Source organism: Convolutriloba macropyga, chromosome 2 (genome assembly GCF_964194025.1).
Source record: "Convolutriloba macropyga chromosome 2, txConMacr16.3, whole genome shotgun sequence".
NCBI lineage: Eukaryota > Metazoa > Xenacoelomorpha > Acoela > Convolutidae > Convolutriloba > Convolutriloba macropyga.
The window spans coordinates 23,522,179-23,540,387 of record NC_134469.1 but is presented as its reverse complement, the minus strand read 5'-3'; the positions used below and the strand labels follow the sequence as shown (position 1 = coordinate 23,540,387).

General features: G+C 35.7%; 2 protein-coding genes across 4 annotated transcripts in view; one reads left to right on the top strand and one right to left on the bottom strand.

The window, feature by feature from the left end:
* Positions 1 to 18,209, top strand: part of LOC142358300 (bridge-like lipid transfer protein family member 3B) — a 381,846-nt gene that overhangs the window by 183,718 nt on the left and 179,919 nt on the right. The window lies entirely within an intron of this gene.
* On the bottom strand, positions 382 to 16,656 carry LOC142358225 (uncharacterized). Its single transcript, XM_075409675.1, has 7 exons — positions 14,896 to 16,656; positions 13,560 to 13,714; positions 11,024 to 11,153; positions 3,555 to 3,642; positions 2,679 to 2,908; positions 1,903 to 2,109; positions 382 to 1,242 (listed from the first exon to the last, which is right to left on the bottom strand). Exons 1-7 carry the CDS (start codon positions 14,990 to 14,992, stop codon positions 965 to 967), a joined length of 1,185 nt encoding a protein of 394 aa, XP_075265790.1. The 5' UTR covers positions 14,993 to 16,656; the 3' UTR covers positions 382 to 964.

Genomic DNA, 18,209 nt, shown 5'->3' with positions numbered 1-18,209 from the left:
AAATTACGCCAAAATGTTAGAACTTTAGAAATCAAAATAGGAAACCAAACTATTCAAATATAGATTACAAACACCACTCGGGGTTTTTAATTGAGCAGTATATTTTTGTGCGACCAAATGTTAATGGTTTTTGTTATTTTGAACCCCTGAAAGTTGCTTTTCGCTCTTTTTTTTCAACATTTATGAAGGTGTTGCAACCACGAGTAGAACTTCGTTTCGCTGTTTTTCGTTTATTTTCACAATTTGCTTTAAATTTATGATTTACAAATCAACCAATCAGATCTCGGGAATCATTCGGCTTGAAGTCTCACTTTTTATCAAATTATGCTCTACGCTCGTTCGACTTTACTTGCGTCCTCCAGCTTCTTTGTTTTAAAAGAATAAAATACAAAATTCTAATTTAATGAGAAAATCAAATTAATATCAGATTGGTATATTAAAAATTACTGACATCAAAAAGAAAAAAAGTGTGATCCTTTGATTGGTTATATAATAATTATATAATAACAACAATAATGAATATGATTAAAAATAGATTATTGCACTTTTGGACCAGCAATATATTAAGTATTTTACATTGTTCTTCAATGAATGTACATTGGCTTCTGAATCAAAGATACAAAAAGATTTATTATGATTCAATTAGGTCTTTCTGGGTCTGGTAATGACCGTTTCGTTTTCCCACAATATTTGAGCTTGACTTCACCAGGAAGTGTATGAACATCCGTTATGTAAATTTAAGTCGTTTTTTCTGATGCTAACATAAATTTAAACACGGACAACATACTTTGTCCTCTTTTTAGCATGTCTTCAGTTTTTGTGTATGTGTGAAGAAACCTCTCATCGTTGGAAAAGGAAACAAATTAATAACCAACAACAGTTATAGAGTTTCAATAAATTTTTATGAAGTTCTTCACGAAGCAATAGGCAGCTAATTTTATGGATAAGAATAATCGTAATACAGTTAAGGAGATTGGCTTCCGGCAGCATTGTTGGAAGCATTGGTCAGTTGAGACAGAAGAGCTAGCTGGGCTGCAGTAGCCGGGGTCAAGGGTACACCCGCCTGGGCACCGTGAATGCTCATCAGGTGGGCAGGTGCGGGGTGGTCCTGCTGAGAGGGAGGGTTGGGTGCTGTGACTGCGGCTGCAGCAGAGAGAGAAGGCACTGAGGGGTGGGTGGGGTGGTGGGGGTGGCCAGGGTGGAGGACGGAGGCTGCCGGGGATGCGCCTGAGGAGTGGACACCTGGTGAACAAATTTAAGATCTAATTCTAGTTTATCTTAATTAATAGAGTTAATCAGTTATGAATCAGGGTTATAGATGGACATTTATTATTTAATTTGAACAACTAACTCAAGAGCAACGTTCTTCCTGAGTCGATAAATTAAGTTAAGTTTTCTAACATTTTTTATCCGATAACTAAAGTTTCAGGACAGATTTTATCCAGATTGTATAATTTGATCGTCCAAAGCTATTAACTTAAGCCATATCAAAAAAAACCAAAATAATGTACGCCTATTCTACGTGTCCTCCACTGGCCTTTCGATACAAATTATTCATTTTCTTATTGTTGTACAATTGACTTTCATCCTTTTGGATACCATACCCCCCTCCAGTAAATATATCCAAAAACAATCTTTTTTGTTTACTCTAATAGCCCGATTATAAACTTGTTTCTCACACTTGAAAAGAACTAAATTTAAAAACAAAAGAAGCTGACCGGCCTAACTTTTTTGAACGGATAATATAAAAAGCCGTGTAAAAAAATGCACATGACTGAAATGAAAAGCGGTTCCGAGAGATTATGTTAGGTGTTATCAAAAAATAAGCAGCGGGAACCAATCTTAGTTTCTAAAATTAAAGCGGAGCTTCTAAGTCGATTTGAAACCTTGAACAAAACGTACCCGCACTGTATATCGCATTATGGATTTCTAACAGCTGCAGCTGTGACGTCATTCCCCCTCCTGCTCCCCCGGCACCTGCCACTCCAACGGCAGAGGAGCCGCTTCCCTGAAAACCTCCCGAATGTTGTGTAATGGCCGATGCCCCGTGCACTGCTGTAGAGCCATGCAACTGTCCAGCGGGAACTAAAGCGGTACTGGCCGCGTGACCTAAAAGTAAATTCAACTTTTTGAAATAGAAAATTTTTGATAAGCACTGAAATAAAACTAGTATCTAACTAAATAACTAGTAACTAATGGGCAACTAAGAATCGATGACGTTAATTAATCATTTCCGCCTTGTATATTCAAAAATTTCTCCAATGAAATAAATGTTTTTTACAGAAATTCCACTTGTATTCGTAATTTATGAAGACATTTCCAGAATTCATCCACATAAAATAGCCAAAAAGAATTATCTGAAAAATGATGAGGAGCGGCTGTTTTGTTAAAAAAAACTTACATTTTGCGCTGTAAATTTATAGCACGGGTTAAATGACTAGGATCAGACGTAAATAACTAAACGTAAATTGTGCTTGAGATATGCCAGACATAGCCTTAATATAAGCTTTACACCTTAACGTAAACTTGGTTACAGATATGAAGCACTGAGGAACGAGAAAGAATTATTAGAGAATGGGTTATAAGAGTAACAGATGGCCAAGTCCATTTTCACCGTAGTTGTATGCTGATACCCCCCTACCCCCTACCCCCCCCCCCCCCCCCCCAACACACCATACCTGGTTGAGGGTGGTGGTGGTGGTGGTGGTGTGCCCCAGCTTGCTGTTGCTGAAGGGCGGCTGCAGCGAGAGCCAACTGTTGCTGTTGTTGCTGCTGTTGCTGTATCGCAGCTATAGCCAGGTTCTGTTGGAGCATGAGAGCAGCTGCAGCTGTCATGGGGGAGATGCCCCCGTGGTGACCAGGGTAGAGGTAGTTACCACCTGGCATTCCCAGTGCTGCTCCGTGCATTCTGTACACAATATTTGTTGTCAACAATCGAACTTGAAACGCCAATTAATAAAACAGAGAAATAAAAATGGCTTCACGTTTTACAATTGTTTTGGACAAAACTTGACTTTTTACAAAGATTTTGAGAGGCAAGTTTTCATACTAGATCTTGACGAACTTTTATGAGATCATGGTAAGAAAACTTGTATTTTGAAACACCTGCAAAGATTAAAATTTTCGTAATAACATTGGAACACCAAATTTTACAGTAATTACATTTTTTTCAGTATTTTAGATGAGTAGATTTCATTGTTTGATGAAGATAAAATTCACTTAAAGTTGTCATAATCTTCAGAAACCCTGCTTGATAGAAACTACACGAGGTCGACTACACTATTCATATACTATTGAACCCAGGCAGCTCCAGGTTTCATACTGGATGCCCATATTTTCGTGTTCTTATTTTGCTTAGCGAAAATTCTTCATGATTTTTTTCTGAGATTCCACAGAAGTTTGCTGCCATTTGTAACGTGGTAGCACCATATAATTCAAAGAGTGGAAACAAAGAGTTTTGGCCGTTAAAAAAATTAAAGAAACTACTTTCCGCCTGAGCTATATCTCAATAATTCTGTTCACTGGATACAATCTCAATTAAAAAATAAATTTACCCAATGTGCGCCGGATGCCCCATGAGACCCGGAGATGTGGGGGTGATTGCACCCGGGCGCAGTCCAAGAGCTGCCAGATTAGGGTTGCCTGAAAACACATCCAATTCACCATACCTGACAAAAGTACGAAAATCACAATAAACAGCAATAAACAATGCCATATCAGCTCATAGCACAATCACAAATATGTGAAAACAAGTTCTGTTCACAACTCTCTTCTCTCTCAATCAAATCAAGTCTACAGTGATTGTTAAAAAGCCACATCGGAAAATAAATGCTCTCTCGGTTTAAGAATGTTGTGTAGATTGTTTAAACTGGCAATCGATAAAAGGACACGTCAACAAACAGACCCGCCTCTTTGTTATTTCATAACGTTTTTCCTTGAAAAATTAAAGTTACTTTGATGCATTCGTGATTTTTGTCAGATAAATCTATGAATTATTTCTAAAGTTGTGCCATTTACTTTCATTTGTAAGTAACTAAGAGCAATACATAGCAACGTTTGTTCGAAATTTTTCACACTTGTTCCCATTTTTGTTCTTGTTAAAAACAATAAATAAAGTCTACTCTTAAAACATGCAGGTGAAGTTACCTAGAAAATGTTCAGGCAAATTTATCGGAATTCTTCACGTATTCTGTAAATTTTTATAGGGGATTGTCGTAAACATATTTGTAAACTAAGAAATGGGTCTGTTTATTGTTGATAGAAAAATTAATACCACTCGAATATTTGTTTATTATTATTATTAACAACAACAACGGAATGAAAGTTTGAAACCCACAGCAGAACTCGATTGTTAATTATGCCGAATAGGAATGTTATCTCAAACGCTCAATGTATGGACAAAAGCTGCCGGGAAAAGCCCACTAGTAAAAATGCCAGAATCAAAAGTGTGGGTTGTAATTTATTAATAGAAATTATGTAAAATTATTACATGAGCAAACAGCCATAGCTATCGAAAGTATATAAATAAGGTTTAAATATGTCAAACATAACTGAAATATCAACAACAGCATAGCAAAACATCAAGTAAATATTCTGATTGACACGACACGATGATTTGCGTTCGTAGCAATTGTGGTAAATGTTGGTATAATAATTAAATTTTGGAGATTAGCATGAGGCGAAAGCAGAAAAAAGAGCTCACCTTAGTTTGAAAACCGCAAACAGTACAATTTATAATCAAAGCGCGAAACGATTTTCCATTTACGAATCAGATTTAAGGCCAATGAACATTCATTATAGTTTCAGCGAAAAGCTCACATTTTTGCCCTCAACACCGTTTTTGCGTAAAATATGGGTGCAATTTTGAAATCTGCCAGTATTATTTTTAGTTTTATAGTTTTTTACTTGGTTTCAGTAAAGACATGTCCAATTGGCTTCCATATGCAGTAAACGCTAATCTATTTACTATTATTTATTTGATGGTTTATGGTTGCTACGACTTATGGTTTTAAAAAATTTGTTCTCAAAAATTTTTTTGGTTTTGTGAGATATGCTTCTTTTCATCTTATTCTCAGAAAAGAAAGAGGTCGCATCCTATTGAATTATAAAATCGTTTTTATTGCTGATTCATCAATTAAATAATGAGTATTGGGTTTTGAGACTATAAGTTTTTATAATTTTTTAAAAACTCTTTGGACATTTTACAATTTTTAGGTTATTTTTCCGTATTCTCCGATTATCACATTAAAAGCAATTCTAACATCACATTAGTGCCTTGAAATAAGGCGTAATTGATTACAATTAAAATTTGTAGTGAATAGATTGTGATTTGAAAGGCTTCGACACATTTTTCTTATAAAACATACCTAACTTTCTAGCTAAAATTTGCAAGACATGTAAAATGTTATTTTGGAAAAATTTTTGTAAATACTTTTTGGGTAATTTTGAAAAACTCTGTCAAGTAAAATGTTATGGGAATTGGACAATATTTCCCAAACATTTTCGCTGTAAATGAGAAAAATGAGTTGGACCGACCAATTAGAGGTGTTCCTCATCAATATCGACAAAAGAGGCAAAACAACGCTTCGTCATGCGTTTTTAGGTTAAAGGCTTAACAACACACTAGAGTCTCCAATTAGGTTCAAGTAAGAGAAAAGAACGAAACAATCAGACCTTTAGCTCATACTTATTCCTTTTCTTTTTTATTATAGTAAACTGTCCTTATATAATAAAAAAACATACTGATCGAGCTAATAATGGAATCTAAGCTGGAACACGCAACGATAGTTGTTGTCAATTACAATTGAATGAGATAAAAACAAAAGGAAACCAAATGGTATCGGTTTTGAGCAAAATTAAAACAACAAAGCAACTGAATATTTAAATTTCTTTAAATTACTGATCAGAAATTTTGTACTAACGTAAAAAGAATAAAACTATTTCCTGATCTTGAACAGAGTGGTAAGAACAAATTAATTGGTTTTGTCGTTTCAGAAAATTTGATAAATCATTTCGCTGAACAATTTTTGGCTGTCCTGGTTAGTATTCCATAATATAAAAGTTGTAAAAGCCTTGAATACTAAGCCCTTTAGAGAATATTAGAATCAGAGCAGTTCTTTGCTCATTATGTTGATTCAATGTCAACGCCATTATAGTGCGAGTAATGTTTGGGACATTTGCGGGTTGCGACCACACAGTCTCTTAATTGATTGCAATCCTGTGCTCTCCATTGAGCCAACTGGTCAACACTGCGAGAGTCTTACTATGCTCTCTTATATTGAGCTATCATTTCAAGCTCCATCTTGTGATCTGATCGCAACTTGATTACTAGAGTGTGTACTCTAACAATTAGTTTCTTATCAGTCAGAGTTCTTGAATCTTCCGTTTGGTAAATTTGAATGATTGTTGTTGATAATGTTCCAATTTCTGTTGATGATAATGAAAACCGTGTTTTTTCTCTAAGGCTCTGTAAAAATTGTCGATTTGCCGGTTAAAGTATCGGTATGAAAGATATTTTTTTCTTATTTTATCTCAATTTTGTTTTGCACCTGCTGAGATCTCGTTAGACCTGCGCTAGATAGCACTGAACTTATCATTGTAAATGTTGAAATAGTAAAATGTAAAGTGCAGAAATTCAATTGAGAAAAAAGTTATCAGTAATATAATGAAATGATGCATCAACGCTCCAAAAAAACTGTCTTTCAATTTAAATCTAGAGTTTACTAAAGAACTGTTTCTTAACCTTGGTTGCATTTAATGCAGCCCTGTGTTTCTCGAAATGTTTCGGAAATTTAACTGGTTTGTGAAATAAAAAAAAATTGGTTTCCTTTTGGAACCGAATGTGAATTCTGAGCAATTTTAATTGAGGGTCGAGGTAGTGAAAACATTCTTCGAAGGTTTGTTGCACCTATCTGTTCTTAGATACAGGCGGTGACTTTGCAAGTTATTCCTCTATGGATTGTGCCATAACTTTTAGAGATACACTGATGCTACCCTAGTGTTTAGGGAGGGAATTACTGAGAATTGAACTGGCAAACTTTTAACGCGTACGTTACGATGAGACACCGTTCTGACACGAGCAGATCAAAATCATTTAATTTTGATCTAAAAATTACGGAGTCACCAGATGTATAGAGTTACCAGTAGAGACCAGATGTATATCATGCAAGAGCTTGCAAGATTCGCGCAAAAAATGGTTATCTTGCAAGATCTTGCAAGATGATGGCTATCTGTCAGAAGCTAGCAAGATCTTGCAAGATAACTATTCGAATTCGACTGGGGTAAATTATGCATCACTAGTAACTTAGTTTCTAAGTTTCTTAATTCATGATTTTGACCACTTTTTAATATCGTCTATCGTATTTTACCATAGTGCATTATTATGTCATGATATGAACATGAAGATAATTAAAAACAGAAGGTTGATTTCAAAAATAAGCATTTACGAGCCAATGACGTAAAATATTTGTTTCTGTTGTCACTAATCTGAGTAATTAAAAAAATAAAAGTCTGTTTTGACCTTGAACATTTTTTTTCTTAATGTTTTGCTTATGAGAAGGCATTTATTTGATCATTTCCAATTTTGACCGTGTAGAAAGTTGCTCTAGGTCAGCAGCCCCCTGCTATGTTTTGGCCATACACAACAAACAACTGTCAAAATGTTTGTCGTCTCCTAAGTCCTCCGATTACATGTCATATGTTGTAGTTTATTGCTAAGCTTGTAAACAGGGAAACCCACGCCGCTTTTCCATACCCGGCCAGCCCTCAAAACCCAAATTCCCACCCTGACTGGCACCCCAGATATCTGGGGAAAATTTGGGCTAAATTGGGTTTGATCAGAGTTTCAGGGATACCCAAGGTGTGAAAATTATAAATGATCAACAAGGGATTGGGTCACCTATTTCCAAAGATTTTGCCCAAGTCAGCAATCAATAATCCCCTCCCTCAAAATCTTCATTAATTCCGTTCTGGGTAAGATTTGAACTAAGATAGCATTTTAACTAGGGTATTACTGGTTTTCAATCGGGATAAATAAACAGATTTATCGCTCGTAAATGACCAAAATATATCAGTTTGAAGCTTTCGTTTTGGTCATTAAGCGGGCATTTTCCCAAGTTGGTCCCACCTCCTTTTTGAACCCCACACACTCAGCCCAAGCCTATCGGTTAATTGAATTTTATTTTCCTTACGTCGGCATGTGCAACTAATAATCAAATTTGAGAACCAAATTCAAATAGTGTGCAGTTACTCTACTCTTGTCGAAAAGTCAACAAATCAGGAGAAGGCAGGAAGCCCATGAACAGTTGCAGGCAAAAATCGGTTCACATAGCCGACGTCTCACTAAAGAATTGACTTATAATTTAACAGTTTGTTGCCGGTTTGAACTATGGACTGGCAGAGGATTTAGCCAAGTATAAAAAGTCAAGTATAAAAGACTGGGCCGAGAACCCGACCGCCCGGACTTAACGACAAGTCAATTTGAGAACTGGACAAGTCTTTTTTCAGTACTGATTAAGAGCTATGATCACGTCACTTTTTACGCCAGTCAGTCTCGTGCACGTCTTCGCCAAGACTTGTCAAAAAGGTCAAAAAGGTCGCGCGCTCACTAATTGTAATGGTTGCGTGAAATAGTGATCGGCTAAGTTTCACATATTTTGTGTTGCATCATCTCTCTCCTTTCTGCTAAATGAGACGTCGGCACAATGAACCGGATGTTTGCAAGCAGGTGTGTGTCAAAATCTAACCAAAAACTGAGAAAGGTAGTTGTTGCTGATAATTATTAAATTTTTTGTTGTTGTTTACAGTAGAGGAACTCCGGGCAAACAAAACATCAATAAACAGCAGTAAAAAGAGCAGACTCAAATCGCTATCAAATCACGTGGAGTGTATTTGTGTGTGTTTATAGTATTGTGTTGTGTTGTGTTTCACAGCCAGAATCCGAAAACATCAGCCGAATAAATTAAACGACACGAACGCACCACCAGAAAATTAAGCATAGCACAACAAGAATAAGAATTGAGTAGTCGTGGTATTATTAATACTGTTGTTAAAAACGGCTGCTGTTGTTGTTTATTAAGTGATTAAATAAGTTTCCCAATCAACAATACAAGTCATGTCAATTCAAAACCAGGTCAAATTACATCAACAAAACTCTCTCGCTCAACATTAACAAGAACTCTCTATTTTCGTCGTCTGACCTTTGTCCCTCTGTCTCAGAGGTCAAAAGGTCACGACTGCATCATTGCATTTCGTTACCTCTTGCTTAACTGTTGGCTCCATTTGGCCAAACCTAGACAAAAGGAACATTTGTTGAAGAGTTTATCGCAAGTGAATGGAAATAACTGGTATTTGTGTATTTCTCCAGCGTCCAGTCTTCCGAACGGATTCACCAGTTCTCTCTATCAACCATACCACCCCCAACTTTCATCAACACCAAGAAAATATTGGTTTTACTTGCTAAAAATGAAAATTTACTTCAAGACTACCAGTTAATTTTTACATCTCTTATTAGACATCTAAATGTAGATCTGAGGGCTGAGGAATCTCGGAAAATCTGTTTTTTTTTCATAAGAAAGTTTTGGAAAATTGAGCTGGACTCAACAAATAGAACATCAAATTGCGTTTTTTGTTCAGCTACGCATTTTTTTTTGCAGAACAGGAGTGCAATCAATTTTGGCTCCCTTATCTTAACAATACAAACGAAATGTTGACAAAACTGATTTTATTAGAGCAACGACTGGCTTGTTATGTTGATTTAATGCTAATTCTAGTGGGAGATACCATAAGCTAATTGGAATCTTCTACTCTCTCATAAACCAACTTCTTCACACTGCGGGAATCTACCTAAGCGCTCTTAAAGTGAGCTACTGTCTCAGACTCCAACTTATGATCACAGCGTCCTTTTTTTGAAATTACACTCTAATATTTTTTAACGTTCATTAAATGTTATATTCTGTATGATAATGATTTTTTAGCTCTTGATTAAATTGGTTTATTTAATTAAGTTGATTATTCTGGATTCCGAACTGATTGAAACTCCAGAGGTTTAATTGATCCAACACAACTATAAACAAAATACAAAACACTAGGGGCAATAACAAAAGAACTATAGTTTTTGGTTTATAGCAAACAAAGTGCCAATAGATTAAAGTTTTGCTTTGTTTCAAATACTGCGTTTTCTTGAAAAAAAAACGAAAATCTGCAAAATTTTGCGGAAAAATTTAAGAATAACATTTTCATTTCCAGTGCGTTTGAAATATCGCCCAAGTCTTTTTTATAGCTAGAGGAGTTGATGTCATGTTTTTTGTCATTTTTTCCCTCTTGTTCAATTTCTTTTTATCTTGAATCCAAATGACAATAACTTATTAAATATTTGCTGGTTTGTGGGCTGATTGAACCGTTCAAGAGCTGCAGATGAAGAAATACACAAAAACATACAAAACTGACTTAATGAAATATTATCAAGAAAAGAATAAATATTTAGCCGCACTTTTCTTACAGTTTTAGATTAGAGCAACAGACAGAAACTATAACACAAAATTTTGAGGAGCTATTCAACCATCATATCCTTCTTAAATTATGATATTTGACGACAATCCCGTCTCTTGCATGTATCAATAAAATTTAGTTTCAGCTGAGGGAATATAGTCAGGCCATAATAACCCAGTTTATGAGATGCCAAACTAGCAATGGTACGGCTTCACAAAAGTTTGGTGAGAAGAAAAATGATATCATCTTCGGGTCACAACTTTCTACCAGCAGTTGGTATAGTTAGAAAACAGTGATATATTATAGTCCCATTGTGGTATGTATACGGTAATTGGGAACGGGAAATGTGCGCCATATGAGTATTAAGATGACGGGCTATAATAGAAAAAAATCTCCAAAAATACAACACAAAATTTTTGGCATTGTTCTGAGTAACAGAAGGATATAATCGTGAACAGCTTGCTCAGATCATAGACCAATAGTCAACGTTGTTAAATTAATAGAAATCACTCCATAAATGGAACCGTCTACTTACTTCCTGAGAAGCTGTGGGTTCGGGGCTTTTGGCCCAGGAATGCCAAGTTGACATTGGCCTTTCGTCCGTCTATGTAAGGATTGGGGTCCTTACATGCTTCGTCAGCACTCTTTCGCTCCTTCATCGTGACCTGCACAGAAACTGAATCAATCAAAATTGTGGCTTGAAATTTTGAACATTATTGGAAAAATAAATTTCAATTAACAATTAACTTGGTTACCATGATCAGGTTTATAAAACAGCAGATCACCAGTTTAACAAATCGATTTTCAACAGTTCATTTCAGTTTTCCAGATATGAAATATATTTTTCTATTCTCCCCACTTTGGTCAGGTAAGAAAAAAAAACTGATAATTAGTTAAATTTAATCAATCGTGTTTTCATTTGGAATAGTAAAACCCACACAATCGGGTTTTCAGTTAGGATAGTGGAACCCACACTATTTAGTTTGCAATTGGGATAATGAAACCCGCACAATCGGAAGTCATGAGACATTAAGGAGGCTTCTAAAATTTAATTCTAAAGCTTCTAAAGGAGGTTTCTATTGGAAAATGCGGAAAATATATGTAAGGCAAATGCCGACTGCTTTGAACACGAAAACAAAGTTGAAGACTGCAATTTACCGTTGTTCTAAAGCTCACATTTTTAACGAAAAAAATGATATTGGAAGTTTATATAAAAAAATTATTAAATCATCAGCTCTGGCTGAAATAAATGGAAACAAGATGTAAAATTTATTAGAATCTCACGACACGGGTCGAGGATTTTCCTTAAAAATAACGCAGAAAAGAGTGTTAAGAGTGCTAAAAAATACAACCCTATTTTTCAGCTTAATTAAGGGTTGAAGGCTGTAATAAACATTATAATTAAAAAAAAAGATTGGAAGGTGTAAAAAACAGTTTTTTACACTTTTATTAATTACACTTTATATTTTTTGCACTCTTATTGCTATACTTACACCTACAATTACACTTTTCCACCATTAACTAAGTGGAGAAATGGTGGTGTATTTTTAAACTTTGCCCTCTTAAAAAACCGCTGGAGTAAAGGTGGATTTTTAAATTATTTTAACACTCTTTGCACTCTTCATTACGAATTTCGCCCCGAAATCCCCGCTAATTAGGGGTGGATTAAGGGTGAGGCCTCGGCCAAGCAATCTTGAAATTCAACGAATTTAATTTCAGAAGTGAATCTTCGAATCAATGTTGTAGTCAATAGAGTTGAGTTTATATGTTATGTTCTCAAAACAGTGAAACAAGTGAAACAATTCATTTAAGTATCGATAAAATGTTTAGTTTGCACATTATGAACCAGCATTTTGCTCTCAGTCAGAACGACTAGGGACTGACCACTGCAAAGCATTCCCGTTACTGTTTTTTTTCTGAAGAGAATGAAATCTTTTTGTATGGTGAGTTTTCTTTGTTTCAATAATGTATTTCTTTTGCTTTTCATAAGTTTTATTCCGTCAGAAAAATTTCACCATTTTTTCAATCAAAAACTTAATTTTCTGATTAAAAAACATTAGTTTTTCTTTGCAGCAAAAAAGTGACAGATAAATTGAATGTTCGTTTTTGGTTGTGTCATGTTTGTTGGAAAATTTTGTCAACGAGAATGAGTATTTGATCTTAGTTGCTGTTTTAACAAGTGCATCAAACCCTTGACTTTAGTTTTCATTAGTTAAAGCAGCCTTGGGGAAAACAAATTCAATATGCTACTTAAAATTTAACAGCCAACCCAAACTAGACAAATTTGCTGATTCTGTAAAGTCCTGTCTTACCATTAAACTATATTGATTTAAAAAAAAAAACTGGAAACTGGATTTTTTTTTGAAAACTTTTTACCGGAAAAACTGGAAACTTTTGAATATTTCAAAAATTGATTTTAAAATTTGTCTTTTTTCAAGGAACTTATTATACTATTTTGTGTTCTGAACCGTATGTAAATGTAAATCAACAAAGGTTGTCTCATAGACAAAACACTAGAAAAGGAGAAAAAATTTAAATTAGAAAAAAAGACGAGGTAACTTTGTGCAGAATTTTACTATTGAAATTTGGTTAACGAAATATTTGAAACTGAATGTAACTTTTGGATAAACTGTGATTTCTGAATTATGATAGACCTATTGTATGTGAGAATATAACTCAATAATTATTCGTGTAGAGTTATTCGTGTAATTATTAAAGATGTCAAAAACTGTACAATGATCGGATTCGAACGTTGCCGTAGTATGCGATCATAATCTACTGGAAAAAGAATACCATCATTAAGCACAAAAATGAAGGTGGCAGAAGTCTTTCTTTTTACAAAATATTTTTCTCCGAACCCTTTTTTCAGATTTCTTCAATGTTTTTTTCAGATTATATTTTTGTATTTTTTGTTTTTAGCAAATTTTTTTCAAAAAAATAAAATTTTTTGTTCGAGGACAGTTTAGACACAACAGATTCAGTTAAAGCTAAACAGTGATTGGGAAAGTAAATAAAAGACATGACCATCTGCCCTTTTTAGATGCAAACTTTGGATGAGTAACAAAACTTACGAATCCGAATCCCTTGGATTTGCCAGTTTCTTTGTCGAATATGACAGCAGCCTCTTCTATCTCCCCAAACTGCTCAAAGTGTTTCTTCAGTGTCTCTGTAGTGCTACTCCAAGGTAGACCACCCACGAACAGCTTCCGCAGCTTCAGCTCTTCACCTGTTGTACAAAAACAATACCTTTCGCAGTCATCGAAATCAATCAATGATTCTCGTTTTTGTGTTTAAGTTGCAATGGCTAGTTCTCTGTTTTCTTAAGCTATAAGGAAATTACCACTGTTAAGAACACGTCCGTATTATTTTGCAACATAAGCTTTCATGGAAACTTGCATTTTATTCACGTGGGAAAAAGAAAACAAATACGATTTTTTCCTTCGAAAATTTGAGAAGTATTTTTTCCAATGTGTTCAGCTCTCATTATAGTTGCGATAGAGCTCAGGGATACAGATCCAGATCGATCAAAATGTGATTTGTGCTTCTTGCAAGCACTAATTCATATTGGTGGAAGGGGACATGGACAAGGAAAAACAAGGGCAGGGCATCTGTGTATGTGTGTGTTGTGTGTGTGTGTGTGTGTGTGTGTGTGTGTGTGTGTGTGTGTGTGTGTTTGTGTATGTTTGCAGGTGGGTGTGTGTGTATGTGTGTGTGTGTGTGTGTGTGTGTATGTTTGCAGGTGGGTGTGTGTGTGTATGTGTGTGTGTGTGTGTGTGTGTGTGTGTGTGTGTGTTTGTGTATGTTTGCAGGTGTGTGTGTGTGTGTGTGTGTGTGTATGTGTGTGTGTGTGTGTGTGTGTGTGTGTGTGTGTGTGTGTATGTTTGCAGGTGGGTGTGTGTGTGTATGTGTGTGTGTGTGTGTGTGTGTGTGTGTGTGTGTGTGTGTTTGTGTATGTTTGCAGGTGTGTGTGTGTGTATGTGTGTGTGTGTGTGTGTGTGTGTGTGTGTGTGTGTGTGTGTGTGTGTTTGTGTATGTTTGCAGGTGGGTGTGTGTGTTTGTGAGTGCGTGGGTGGGTGAGTGGATGGATGGGTGTGGTTGTGCGTGCGTGTATGTGTGTGTGCATGTGCGCGTGTGTGTGTGAGTTTGTCTGCGTGTATGTGTGCGTGTTTGTGCGCGCGCGTGTGTGTGTGCGTGTGGTTGTGTGTTTGTGTGCGTGTGTGTGTGTGTGTCTGTGTTTGTATGCGTGGGTGTGTGTGTATGCGTGTGTGGGTGGGTGTGTGTGCGTGTGTCTGTGTGTGTTTGTGTGTGTGTGTGTGTGTGAGAGAGAGAGTGCCTTGTGCGTGTGTGTGCGTGAGGGGGGCTGGGGGGGGGGGGGGGTGGGGGGTGCGGTGGTGTGTTTGAGTTTACCTGGAGTGGGAGAGTCGGAGAGTGTGGATGAGGGAATGTATCCAATGGAGGAGAGGGATGTCGTGCTAGTAGAGAGGGCTGCTCCTGTTGACACCATTCTCACTTAATCAATTGAAGTCGGTTAGTCAATTGAAATTGCGAACTAATCGACTGTTGCTTTTAATTCCTTCTCGCTCACAATGTCTCTAGTTCTGTAACAGTTTGTGTCTTCTCGTCGCCTCTTAAGATACTAGTTTCTGTTCGGCAATTTACTTTTTTTTTCGGAAGTTGAATGCCTTTTGTACCTTGTCAAACACTTCTTTTAGCTGAATATTGTTCAAGTGATGCTTCACAAAACGACACTCAACTCTGTCAAGTTGTTAGCTGCAATTTCTGCAATTACTTGAAAAACTCAAGGAATGAAATTTTGAGATATTTGTATAATTTGTATGAGGATTAAATAACTATTCAACTGTATTTTTTCTGAAACATAGATTCTACAGGCTGAAAATCTGATAGTCGTTGAGGCTAATGAGAAAATGAAAGCAAATTCTTTCAGTTGGCTTCGAATTATCAATTTTGTAAATCAAAAAGAGCCTGAAAGTTACAATATTGCTACAAAACTTCACTTTTTGGTTTTATAATCAGAATTTCTTCCAGCTAATTAAACAGAAGTTTTTGTTTCTGCTCTGTGATAACAATCAGAAAAGCAAAAACGTAAGAAACGCCAACTTGTGTAATGTTTTTGTACCAAATACGCACTCGAACTCTTAAAGACAACTCAAGACCTGTAGTAAGTTAGTAAAACAAGATCTAATCTGAAAACGTGTGTGCTTGTAACTATCAGTAATACACAATTCAAGCGCTTATGCTTTTTTAGACAGGTAGAAAGATGAGCGAAGGTATTTTGTACAAAATGATTAAAAACTAGAAAGAGTAGTAGTAAGTTATGATTGAAAGTAGTTAATAATTAAACAAGTATACAGCTGGCTCTTAAGAGTTGGTTTCTGTTGAAAAGAGTATTGGATAAAGCGTATAAAAAGATGAGCCAACACTTTTCACTTGCTGCTACGTTTAAGCTCTGATACAGTAAAAAACAACTGCGCAAAATAAACGTGATACTGAAAATGCAACAGCGCAGGTGCACTAATGAATAAATTATTTGAAAAAACTTTCACAATAATAAACAGAGCGAAGCTCTTCTGGGCCAAATGTGAATAATAAAGTAGCAGAGAATAGAAATTGTAACATTAAAATTTCAATGAAATTTTAATTTCACATACGAATAAAAACCTGCTTTTCAAATCTATTTTATAATGATATCCGGTATTATAAACAAAATTTCCCCCATTTTTCATAAAGTAAGAAGTTATATCCGTTTACAATTATTAACTCCTGTTTTATGAAAAGGTCAAACTTTCATAAAACGCCGAAATCAAATTAGAAAAGTTATGTCAATTTTGAGAATGTTATGAGAAATAAAATTGGGATCGATAAACTGTTTATTAAAACTTTTGATCATAGCTGCGAACACTTTCGGAAAAGACTCCTCGCCCGGTTTGCAAATCTCTTTATAGATTGTAAGAGTTAATTTAAAAGAGCCCACATTCACTTTTAAAGTCTTTTATGATTTCGAATTAATAATCCTGTTTTAAAATACTTCACAAGGTGAGCGTATGGAGCTAACGAAGCAACGCTATCAACTTTTGTAAACATAAATCCAGAACCAAAACCCGGGCATTCGCTGGATACGTTTACTAAAGGGCACACAGGCTTAGGCTCTGATTGGGAAATAGAGTTCGTTCGCCAAAATAGTACACAATTTTCTCCCATAAACGTTCTATTCCCACGCTTTTTGATCACAAACTGGGAAAAGGGGAGAGGGGGTTTCGAGAGTATGTTGTTTTGCTTTAAAGCACGCTAGCATAAGTTAACTCACATTCTTGTATAAAGAGGTAAATATCTATCTATTTTATCGGGAGTGGAATTTTGAAACGCTTGCATGATTCAATAACAAGGTTGCAAACTAACAAACTCGGAAATATCACTATTTAGCCGACGGAGCTTTCCCAAGAATTTGCAATGGTCAGACTTCCACGCCAAACTTCCCCGCGAGATGTTTTAGAAGTCGCCATGATGTTCTTTTCTCATCCCTATATAAGGCCGGTCATCTGATGTGCACAAATACATAAATACATAACTTTTTAAAATTCCTTGTATAAAAATTCTATTTATGGCATATGATTTCGAGATATAGCCATGAAATTTGCATGATTTACATCAACGCAGAATATGTGAACAATTTGACACAAAAGGCTGGTAAAATACTTGTGCACGATTTTTACAAAAGGGGTGAAGACGTTTGACCAGATTAAAGACCCAGATAGACCAAGATAAAAATTTGTCTCTGTCTACTTTTGAGAGTTATGTTATATAACTTTTGGAACCTAGAATGTGCGTCTGTGTAGTTTCGTCTTTGTGATTGAATCGGCTCAATGGTGCCTGAAACTATTTTGGGTTTGCCGAGAAGCGCCCAGGAATATTCGAAATGCAGAAAGTGTTTAAACAGCTCAAGAATTTAAACACTCATTCTTGTTGCAGTTGGCAAAATTTATAGTAAATGGCAACTAATCCATGAGGAATTATAGCGCGTACGTGGCGGCTATTACCGGGTTACTTTTACAACGTTTTGTACGGGTGATACTATGGTTATGTTTGTCTTTTCTCGAAAGTGTAAGAAAGATTGCTCGCTGGCAACTCATAAATTTTGCAACGCTTTTAGTCATGTTTTGTTTGGAAAAGACCCGTAAATACATGCTATTATGTGTGGTCAATTCACTATACCTACACCACAGGAAACGTGACCAGCTATCAAGATAGTGAATTAATAGAACCTTTATCAAAGTGGTCATAAAAACAGTTTACAGAAGTTTTCCTTCTAAAACTATTCATCAATTAATTCTCAAAACCTTTCAATTTGATTTTTCCTAACCTATTAGGTCTAGAGCGACTAGATACTTTTGCTGGTAAACAAGTACTAATTGTGGTTGTTCATTTACGATGTTCTTTTTGCGCGATGTCCAATTCATAGTACGAGTGTTTGGCATTTGTCGTGGGCAGACTTAAAGAGAGGCTATATATCGAGAGGAATTATCGAGTTTAAACTTTTGAGAAAATAGAGTGAATTCCGTTGATTTTATTCACTTTTTCCGAAATTTTTGACTAAAGTATCGTCAATTTTGCTAAAATTTGTTAAATATCTGTAAGAAAGTGTTGTTTATTTTATTTTTAAAAATAAAACGAATTGTTGGCCATTTTTATTAAATTTTTTTTTG

Excerpts from the sequence above, each read along its gene's own strand:
- LOC142358225 (XM_075409675.1), bottom strand. The coding sequence starts at position 14,992 with ATGGTGTCAACAGGAGCAGCCCTCTCTACTAGCACGACATCCCTCTCC. Across the intron at positions 2,909-3,554 it reads GGGCATCCGGCGCACATTGG|AATGCACGGAGCAGCACTGG; the intron begins GTAAATTTATTT and ends TATTGTGTACAG. Across the intron at positions 2,110-2,678 it reads CCACCACCACCCTCAACCAG|GTCACGCGGCCAGTACCGCT; the intron begins GTATGGTGTGTT and ends ATTTACTTTTAG.